At 25.2% G+C, this 11764-nt stretch overlaps 1 protein-coding gene across 7 annotated transcripts in view; it reads left to right on the top strand.

The window, feature by feature from the left end:
* Nucleotides 1-11764, top strand: part of LOC117180885 (obscurin) — a 250331-nt gene that overhangs the window by 146091 nt on the left and 92476 nt on the right. For 5 of the 7 annotated variants that reach the window (XM_033373455.1, XM_033373460.1, XM_033373459.1 and 2 more), the window contains 2 exons: nucleotides 3193-3274; nucleotides 5661-5756. In XM_033373455.1, the coding sequence (XP_033229346.1) occupies nucleotides 3193-3274; nucleotides 5661-5756 (178 nt within the window). The remainder of the gene's footprint in view (nucleotides 1-3192; nucleotides 3275-5660; nucleotides 5757-11764) is intronic. The other 2 variants (XM_033373461.1, XM_033373456.1) reach the window with 1 other exon arrangement.

Below are 11764 nucleotides of genomic sequence, written 5' to 3'. Positions count from 1 at the left end.
TCGATAGCACAGAGCCAATACAATTTGTTAATAAAAATACAATTTTTGTTAATAAAATTTTTGTTTCAAAAATCATCAATTGGTTTTGGTATATAATCTGATAAGTGACATTTTCGCATAATTCTTGGCCGATTGGCTGCGGATAATTATTCATACAATTAATTTATGAAATAAAAATTTAAACCGGTACACTTCTAAAAAAATCATTTTTTATTTTTGTTAATAAATAAAAAATAAATGGCAGATTTATGTAGAACTTCATTGGCTTGAATTGAAAAAGAAGAACGTTGAAATCGGTTGAGAAATTGCTTCTGAATATCAATTTGGCCACAGACATTTTTTGCAGCGATTATTGTTTAGCTACTATAGCTAAATCCAAGTTACAAATTCAACTGACTTTAAATCAGTTTCAAAGAATTCAGATAACCTTATAAAGGAATTAAAGTTAATAAAAATAAAATTGATTAATTTTCAAACTATAAATTGAATTCACTAGTGCTTAACCCAGAGTAAACAAACCAAATAATTCTTGGAAAAATGGTCGTTCTTGTTTATCTGTGAATTCAGAGATGCGTGAATATTCCCCAAATTATACTTTCCCTGGTAACACTATTTTAAACATTTTCATTTTACCAAATTACTATTTTAAATTTTTTTTATCCTTCCAAAATATTATATAATATGATTTTTATTGCACCGAATCGCCATATGCCATCATTTTAATTTGTCTAAATAACCATTTGCCATCATTTCAATTTTTCCGGAATTTTTTAGTGTAATTTTTATTTTTATGGACTTTGATTTCTCAAAATATATATTCTTTCAAATAACCCTATGTCATGATTTTTATTTTTCTGAATAACTCTACACCATTATTTGTATTTTTCCAAAAAACTATTGACGACTATAACGATTCGGCAGGATAAAAATAATGACAAATCAAAATTCTGAATTATCAAAAGCATGCGAAATAGAAATTGGGAAAAATAAAAACTATGCCAAATAGTTATTCGGTGAAATAAAAATAATGTCCAATTGAATTTCGGAAAAATAGAAATAATATCAATATAGTTATTCAGAAAAATGAAAATGAAATGAAAGATGGATGTAAAATTTCGAATAATGAAAGTTATGTCAAATAGTAGGGACGACTGAAAAAACCCGAAAAATAAAATTATCGACCCAAAAATTACCGAATAATAAAATTTTCGATATTAAAAAATTTCAGAAATGTAAAAATTTCGAATTGGCAAATTCTCAAATTAAAAAATTTTTATTTCAATAAATATGATTTATTTATTTACAATAAAATAATGAAATATTTTTATAAAAGAAAATTTTTTTTAAGTTCAAGTTTTTGAAATTTCTTGTTTGAATTTAAAATAACATTAATTTTTTTTTAAATTGATCAAACTTTTTTTTTAATGTGCGTAGTATTTTACAAATATTAAAAAAATCTTTTCAAAATTCGAAATTTTAATTTTTTTAATCAAAAGTAAACTTCAAGATAAATCAGTGCTAATTTAAATCTGCAAACTTTGTTATGAAAATGTTATTAGGTTCGGAAAAAATGTGAGGAAGACATTTTTTTCGTTGGAGGCGCAGGTGTCATGCTGAAATTATTTTTTAGACAATTTCATAATAATTATTGTTATTTTAAATTCAAAAAATAATTTTTAAAAGATTCAAATATAAAATAAAAAATTTTCTTCGATACAAATATTTGATCACTGTATTTTAAATAAATACATAATTTTTATTGAAAAACATTTTTCTAGTTTTTTTAATTCGGGAATTTTATAGTATGGAGATTTCATAATTAAAAATTTTCCATCGGGAATTTTTAAATTCGGTAATGTTATAAAATGTCCGGGAATTTAATTATCAGCAAATTTTCCAATTCGTGATTTTTATATTTCCGTAATTTTATAAATTCGGTAATATTATTATTCGGAAATCTTACAGTGTCGGGAATTTTATTTTTCGAAATTTATATTTCAAAATAACAATAATTAAAAAAACAACATATTTCTGAATAAAAAAAATTGTTCGGAAATATGCATAATATTTTTTTTTAATTACAAAAAACGTTTTTGAAACTCGAACTTTTAATTTTTATACAAAATTAAAAAGAAATTGTGAGATAAATCAGTACTGAATTTAATCCTGCAAAGTTTGATTGGTAAATGTTATAAGGTTCGTCAAGAAATTTAGGATATATTTTTAGTCGTTCGGGGCGCACATGTTTACAAATTTATTTTTGATACAATTTTTACACATTTGTTTTTTATTTTAAATTTAAACAATAATTAAAAAGTTAGTAAACGTAAAAAGATGTTTTTTTAATTAAAGTATTTTATTATTATATTTCTAATAACAAAATAATATTTATTAATAACATTTTTCGAGATTTTTCAGTTGTCCCAAACAGTAATTAGCATAAATAAAAAGGCTGCGCCTACATGGACAGAGATTTCAGGAGATTAATTCACGACTCTACTCTTTGATTTTATTACACTTTGGTGCGAGAACTAACATCTCGGAACCCTTGCTTTTAAATCATAGATCTCGAAGTATCAGGCATGTGGCCAGACCCCTTTGTTCTCAAGTTTCAAATTATATACTTTTAGATCACAGAGTCCGATACTTTAAATCACGTAAAAATCGGAGCTTTAAAATCACGCGCTTCCGTGAATTATTCTCTTGAAATTTCTCTCCGTGTAGTTGTCCCGAAAAACTAGCGAAACACTACGAAATTAAAATTATTGTAATATATTTTTTGGCCATATGGATTTCGGTTTAATGAACATTAGCTAAAATTAAATTTAGTGAATTTTCATGAACCTCGTGAATTTAATCAAGTAAATTTGGTGTAATCTGTAACAAGACAATGAAAGACTGGACATTGTCATAATTTTGATTGTCGCACTGATGAGAAGTCGAAACTGTCTCTGCTCTCGAAATTTAAATCAGGTAATGTTTTAATGATTTGAATTAGGGACTAAATTCCAGCTAAGAATCAGTTATTTTGAATGATGAATCAGAAAGTTTGATTAATTCATCAGTAAAGCATAGTAGATTCATGGTGAGAATTCATTCACTGGTGGAAATTAGTGAATATTTTAACTGATTTAAATTTAGGAGAATGTAAGTTTTTGAGTTTGGCATGTCATTAATTCCGGCCTTACTTAGATCTTTCGGCAGGGTCTTGATTGAGGGTGTGAAATACTATGCGGATCAACCACGGATGCTCGGGAAAACTTTCCTCAGACTGGTGAGTTTAAATTTATTTTTAAAATATAAATTTATTTTTACAATCTATAATTAAACCACTATTTATTGCTTTTTTATTCTAAAGCTAAATATTTTCAAATAAAGGATAGATTTCACTACGATATTCTTGGAAATTAAAAAAACCTAAGAGTCTAACGTTCAAATTTGGAGAGCTCTCTTCGAATTCTCAATTGAAATTAAAAAAAAAGAAAATAAAAATAAATAAAAGCTATCCTCTAAATTCCAGTCCCTCTTTTTTTCTCTTGTATTCTTTATTTACTTTTTTTAATTACGGTCAAAAAATATTTATAAACATCTCAAGAATTTTATTCATTTAACACATTTAACATGGAATATTCTATGAAGGGAATGAAAACAATTTGGAATTAAAATTAAAATATTTCAAATTTTTGTTTAAAGCACGAAAGATGACTTTTCAACCATAACAGATGAATTTTCAATCCAAAGAACGGATTCTCAACAACAGTTATATTTTCGACCAAAAATATGAAACTTCAATTAAAAACAGTTTTGTTTTTAACCCCAAATCGTTTCTCCAGAAAATTATTTTACCAATCATCGGAAAAATCTAACACCAGACTTTAATTAATTAATTACCCTGGTCAACAAAATAATAACAACACTTGAAAAAATTAAAATAATTGATAATTTAATAGAAAAACGAACTTTCAACAAAATAGTTAAATTTTAGTACAAAACAATGAATCTTCAACAAAATGCATAGTTCTATTTTGAAACAAATATTGAAATTTTTCACCTGTAAAGATGAATTCTTATTAAAAAAACAAATTTTTAACCAAGGCTATGAATTTTCGGTGAAACATGAATTTTCAATAAACAGTTGAATTTTCGATTAAAAAGATAACTTTTTAACAAAATAGTTTAATTACAAAAAAAATTACATTTTCAACAAAATAGTTGAATTCCATACCATGAAGATGAATTTTCAACCAAGAAAATTAATTTGTCTCCAAAAACTTTCTATTCCACGAAACAATTTGAATTTTCGACCAAAAAGTATAACCTTTAACAAAATAGTTAATTTTCGAAACAAAATAATTCAATTTTCAAAAAGGAGTCAAATTTTTAATAAAATACTGAAAAAATACATAAAAAGATCAATTTTCAAGCACATATTTTTTTCGAAATAAAAAAATTAAACTCTAACCAAAAACGGTTGAGTTTTTAACCCAAAAAGTTTATTTTTTAACAAAAAAGTGAAAATATAAGAAAATATAATAACTGATATCTCAACCAACAAAAATTCCAAAAAATCGTTCAATTAATTAACCATATAGTGGAATCTTCAACCTAAAAAAAATAATTATCAAGCGAAAAGACCACTTTTCAAACAAGAGAAATAATTTTCATGAATGTAACAAAAAAATTTAATAAAATCCTTTCAACCTTTAACAACAACAAAAAACAATTTTTAACAAAACAGATGATTTTTTTACAAAATAGTTCATTTTTCAAACCTCAAATATTAACTTTTTACCATAAAGACGAATTTTCAACAAAATAGCTTTTCAACTCAACTGTTGCATTTTTAACCAATAAAGATGAGATTTATATAAAGAGAGATTCATTTTGTATACCAAAAAATAGGAATTAAACAAATATCTGAATATTCAATAAAAAAAGACATTTAAATTGAACATTTGAATTTTCACCGAAATAATAAATGTTTATACTCAAGTTATAATGGTGAGATGGAAGCAAATAAAAAAAATAGATGTAGAAGGCAAATAAACTTCATTTTTAAAATTCCTTGACTTTTCCCTGTCCAATTTTTCGTTTCCTCTGACCATCAATATTCAAAGAACAGAATTTTAATATCGTAAAATTTTTGACATAGTATCTCTTTATTCATATAAACGGAATAAAAAATTTCAAATTTCTCAATTTATTTGTAAACATGTTTTAAAGTCTGACTTTCTACTGACTGTCCCTGAACAATAAAAATTTCTGCATTTTCCCTAATTTCCAGACGTTTCCTTAGCCACGTTGGAAGATTTTCATAAATATTTTATGGTTGTGATTTGAAAAGAAAAATAATAATAAAAGAGAATGTTTTGGACAATTTTATTGTTTCATTCATTGTTTTTTTAATCTCTAGAAATTCCTTAATTAAATTTGAATGTTGGCCATGAAGAAATAATTTAATTTTGATTTATTCTGAATTTAATTTCTCAAATTTTTAAGAATATTTTTAAAAATAGTGTCAAAAAATGCATTACACTCTATACGATAGATTATATTTTACTTCGCTTAATTCCGTTTTAATTGACAATAATCATCTCTCAACCTAAAGTAGTGAAAAGTGATAAATAGATAACAATCTATAAGGGTTTTTGTATTCACAGGAAAGAGATTTTGACAAACATGTGGCCTACTGTAGAGATGAGCCAGTCGCTCAAGAGTTTCTTCAAATGAACGAGGAGGTTCGAGAATATTTCGAGGTGAGTGAGCACCGAGATTTAAAAGACGTAAATTCTATCTTGTTACTGCACTAGTATCAGCAATAGGATTGTCCAAAAATGCACTCAAAAGTTTTTTGTCCTGATTTTTCATGTACATCGACCCTGAATTCGCTTGAATCCACAAGATAATAAATGCGTTTATTATTATTTTTTTTCCTTTTCGCAAAAATGTTTTTTAGAGATTCCCAAAGCCCCATGTAGTTAAACAGTTTATTCAGAATCGTCAATATCAGGTGGATGAAATTAAAACTCATCATTTCTCTTCACAATTAGCTATAGAATACAAATATACAAATGAATAATTACTTTTTGAATGTCTCCCCATTAGAATGGTTTATAGGGTCCCAAAAAAGCCCCATAAGAGAAAAAATTGGGTTACGCGAGTTTTTGTCGCTAATTATGATTTTTTGCGGATTTTAGATACAAATTTCTTCTAATACATAAAATACTACCTTCTATTAATAATTAAAATATTTACATAAATTGCTTACACAATTTATCATTATTATTTTTAGCATTATTTTTAGGATAGAATTAAAAATTCGCGTTTTTGTCTGATTTTTCAAACTATTTTTAACTTTTTAGTTAGTGCGAGATAATAATTAAATTCAAAAGAAATAATTGTTTGAGAAATTTATTATTATTTGTTATAAAATTCTATTAGAATAATGCTAGAAAGTTGCAGTTTTCTATAAAATTTTCAACTTTTTGTCCTCTTTTCAATTAGTGTGAGGCAATCAATAATTTGTGTTTACAAATTTGGTTGTTTGAACAATTTATAATGATTCTCCATAATATTATCTTTGAATAATGGTAGAAAATTTCGGGTTTTCCCGAAATTTTCAACTTTTCGTCAACCATTCACTTAGAGCAAGATGAAAATGAGTTAAATTCAACAAACCGAATTGCTTAAACAAATGATCGTTGTTAATTACATTTTTCTCCTATCATTATAATAATTTTCTATGGTTTATAACTATCGTCTCTTAGAATACTCCTAGAAAGTTCTGGGTTTATCTACAATTTTTATCTTTTCTTCTACTTTTTAGTCTGGAAAAAATAATAAATATTGATATTAATTTTTTTTAATGCTCTCAATAATTACCTTAAGAAACATTTACATTTAGTATTATTCATATAGCAGATTTAAAAAAATTTTCCAAATTTATTTTAATAAAATATGTTCAAAAAAGAGATTCTTTAAAAAATAATTCCCTTCATTGTTTATATATTATTTATACATAAGTGAAGAAGCCAGAGAAAAGTTAAAATTTCGGAAAAAATCGTAACTTTCAAGCAATTATAAATTACAGCAATACAGTGAATCTCCTTTATACCGCCGATTTTGGGGCTGACCTTGAGTGTGAATTAATTCATTGTAGCCCGCTCCGCTTTTGTTTGTTCACGCTTGACTGCTCGCCTAAGTGACAACCCCAGACACCGCGGCCCTCGCGCAGTTCCTGTTATACCTACCTATGGCGCGGCTTCAATTCTCGGAATGGCTATAGAAGGGAAGGCTATTAAAGTGTTTCACTGTAATAAATTGTGTGAACAATTATGTTTACTAACATAATAGACAAAAAGTGGAAATTCTGTTTAAAAACCTCAACTAACTAGCATTACTACAAAAGAAGATAGTTTCAAATAATAATAATTTGTTTAAATAATTATGTTTTTATATTTTAATTATTATTATACTCTATATGAAAAGTAGACAAAAAGTTTAAACTTTCAAACAAAAAGGAAATTTTCTAGCATTATTGAGAAAGAATATCATTAGAAATAATAATAAATTGCTAAAACAATTATTTTTGTTAACTTAAATTAATTATTGCCTTACTTTAATTGAAAAGTAGACCTGCAATTGAAATTTTAAGGAAAAAATGCAAATTTATAGCATTACTTTAAGAGAATATATTTTTAAAGTGAATAATACATTGTTTTTTAAATACATTTTTTTACCTTGCTTCTTAAATGTATTGGATTACTTTAAAAGAATATTATTATAAATAATAATACGTTTTTAAAACAATTATTTCTATTTAATTTAATTGATTATTGTTTTGATCTAACTGGAGAGTTGAAAGAAATTGAAAAATTCGGAAAAGTCCGCGACTATCTAATTCTTTTCTAATAGAAAGTTTCTAAAAACAATAATGAAATTATTAAAAGATTCGTGAAAACATTTAATTATCAGATGAGATTATTATTCTGAGTGTTGAAAACAATTTTTCTTAACTGCCAAAAACTCGAAAACCCCAATTTTCTACCGTATTCGGTAAAGTGAAAAATTGCCTTAAAATCTTTTCAATTCTTTTTTTAAAATTTCGGAAATATTTTGAAATTTTTTAAATCTTCTTAAATATTTTCTTAGACCTGCTTTTTCAAGAAAAAATAATATAAAAAATTTTCCCAGGAATCTTAGGAAAATTATTCTGTTTTCTTAAAACATATTAAAATTCTTAAGGAGCTTCAAAATTGTATTTCGTATTCTTCACAAATATAGATTTTGCTTTAAATTTTTTTAAATTAGTCAAAATTTTGATAAAATTTATTTGGAATCCTGCAAAATTGTAAGAATGCCAGATTCTTTTTCTGTCTTTTTCATTTTTCGCTCAAATTTATTTTTCAAAATAAGAAATAATTTGAAATTTTCCCAGAAATCTTATAAAAATTTGCTTATTTTCTTGTAAAGTTTAAAATTTCTTACAATCCTTCTCTTTTCGATATCGCAACTACAACTTTTGAAAGAACGGAAAATATTTGCCAAAATAAAAAATATAGACGGCAAATGTATATTTGAAAGACATCAAGTATCTTCTTTTCCTTTATTTTGTTTCCCTTCTAGATACTTTTTCACAAATACGCATATACAACCATTCTTTATCTCTTGGAGAATATTCAAATATTAAGATTCTTTCAAGAAAAGAGTCTAACCAAAAAATAAAATACATCAATGTTTTTTAAGCAGACTTCTTCCTTAATACTAATGATTAAAATATAAATGATATAATTTGTTTAATAATATTCCGAATTATTTTTTCACGCTCAAGCTTTCCTAATAATTTCTTTGTTATCCAAATATTTAACAAACTCGCCAGGATACGTTTCCGATTTTCGTAACTCTTTACTACACAATCTTTATTTTCCTTTAGATTAGATCCTGCAACACGAAGAAAATGATTATCCCTTAATAATTTACAATCTTCATATGCTCTGAGAAAAACTCTATCAACTTTATGTTTTTCGTTTTCAGATCAATTAGATCCATTTGTCCTTTAAAGGTTACCTTTTTAGGTAAAATCCTCTCTTTTCATTTTTGATTTTTTTTCCTTTGTTATAGATTTCTGCAAAGAAGCTGTGCGATTTTTCAAAACTGATTTCTTTTCTATCACATTTCCTTATTCAATTTTCGTATTTTCAGAATTTGAAGCACTTGTTAGAATTGCAGAAGATTCTGTCATATTTTTATTTTCTGATTCCTTTTCTGTTGAATTTCCTTCTTTTATTTGTTCAAGTTCCAAAGGTTTTTTCACAATTTGTAAAGAATCCCTAATATTTTTATTTAATGAATCATTTTCTGTGAATTTTCTCTCTTCTTTTGTTGTTTCAGAATCCAAAGATTTGTCCAAAAATACTGCTTCTTTGACTATCGACTTTTCTTCTTCATTTTTTGTACTTTCAGAAATCAAAGTTTTTGTTACAATAGACGATTGCTCATCTGCCATATTTTTTTCGTCCCTAATTGGACTTTTAAGACTCAAAGAATTTGATCCAAATAGTGATTTATTTTCTGTCAAATTACCTTCATCATTTTTTACTATTTTAAATTTCAAACAGTCCATTATCATCTGTGCGGAATCTGTCAGATTTTGCTTCGTTAATTGATTTTCTTCCGACATTTTTTCTTTATTTTTAATTTTTCCAGTTTCGAAAAATTCACTACAACTGTTGATTCCTTTTCTGTCAAATTTCCTTCTTTATTTTTTGTTATTTCGTATTTTGAAGATTCTATTATCTGTGAGGAATCTATCGAATTTGCCTTTGTTCATTTATTTTCCTTTGGATTTTTGTTTTTATTTGCCGTTTTCTCAAGATTTAAGGATTCAGTTATAATCTGTGCAGAATCTGTAAGATTTGACTTATATTTTTATTTTATTTTTGTAATTTATCAGAATCTAAATATTTAATTAAAATCGGTGATTCCTTTTCTGTCAAATTTAGTACTTTTTGCAAGTCTTGAGAATTGAGTGATTTAGTGATCATTGGTTCAATAATTGCTCTGTTAACCCGGATTCTGTGGTGCGTTTTTTTAAGAAAGCAAGGAGCAGGTCCATTTTTAGTAACTGCTTCCTAAAAAAAATTATATTTGGTTTTTTTATCTCTATCTTTGGTATAAGAGTTTTAAAATTAATTTTCGCAAAGGCCGAGTCTATTTGAAATCAGATAGGTACCGTTTAAGTCGGGGAATCTCTTGACGAGAAATTATGTTGATTTTTGTAGGAAATTTAGCAACAATACAGAGGATGTAGAGTTATTTTTCACAAAAATAGGGAAATTAATAGGGAAAGAAATTCTTTTGTCACAAAATTATTGCAGGTACCATTTTGAATTAAATATGAAACAAATATTCAACAAAATAGTTAATTTATTATAAATTTATACAAAGAATTAATTTTTAACCAAACAGTTGAATGTTCAACCAAGAAGATTTATTTTCTACTAAAAAAGACGAATTTAAAAAAATAAATAAAGTTCTAACTTAAGAGATAAATTTTTCATTTAAATTATTCATGTTAAAACAAGAAAATTAATTTTGAATCAATTAGTTCATATTTCAACCGAATATAGTTGAGTTTTCAACCTGAAAGATGAATTTTCAACAAAATAGAGGAATTAGCAAACAAATAATTGAAATTTCAACTAAAAAAAAATCAATATTCGACAAGAAATAGAATAATACAGTTAACAGTTGAAGAAATTAAGTTTCAACAAAAAAACAAAGAATTTTCAGAAATATAACTAACTTTTCAACCAAAGAGATAATTCATCAACCAAAGTATAAATTAATTTTTAATCAAGAACTTCTGTATTAAACCAAACATATGAATTTAAAACAAACAATTTGAATCTTCAATCGAAACAGAATACTTTTCACACGAAAGAAAAAAAACGCAAAAGTTAAACTTTCAAAATACAAAATTTTTCAGTTAAAAAAACAAAATAATTTAATTCATAAAGTTGCAGTTTTTAACCAAACAGAAGAATTTTCTAAAAAGCAGTTGAGTTTTCAATCTAGAAATATTATTTTTTATCAAAAAACAGAATTTAACCAAGAAGATTATTTCTTGGCCAAAAAAGATACATTTTTATCAAAGATCATGGGTCTTTTTACAAAACAAGATGAATTTTAAACAAAAATTGAAATAGTTACATTTTCAGTTTAACAAATGAATTTTCAATTAAAAACAAGATTTTTCAACAAAATATTTTAAATTAAAAACATTTGAGTTTAACCGAAGAAGTCAAATTTTCAGGCAAAGAGTTGAATATGTAACTAAAAGAGATTGATTTTAAACGTAAAACGGAATAGATTGATTTGCAATTTAAAATATTACCTTTGAACCAAAGAAAAGCAAATTTTAACCAAAATAGTTCAATTTTAAATTAAAAAGATGAATTTTTGAAAAAATGTAATAGTTGATAATTGAACCAAAAAATATTTTATTTTTAAATACTTAACATGTAAATTCAACAACAAAAAAGAATTTTTAACAGAATACATGTATTTTCCACCAAATAGTTAAAATTTCAACTAAAAATTATAAATATTTATCAAAAAAGGGAATAGTTCAATTTTTAGTTTAAAAAATTATTTCCAACTATAAATATACGAGGGTGGATTGATAAGTTTCCGGCCTGACCAAGAAAAACAACGTTTTTAAGAATTTTTTTTTTTATTTCTCAACATAATCTCCTCCAAGGCT

This window comes from Belonocnema kinseyi, chromosome 9 (genome assembly GCF_010883055.1).
Source record: "Belonocnema kinseyi isolate 2016_QV_RU_SX_M_011 chromosome 9, B_treatae_v1, whole genome shotgun sequence".
In the NCBI taxonomy this organism is placed as follows: domain Eukaryota; kingdom Metazoa; phylum Arthropoda; class Insecta; order Hymenoptera; family Cynipidae; genus Belonocnema; species Belonocnema kinseyi.
This window is presented reverse-complemented; position numbering and strand designations above follow the sequence as displayed.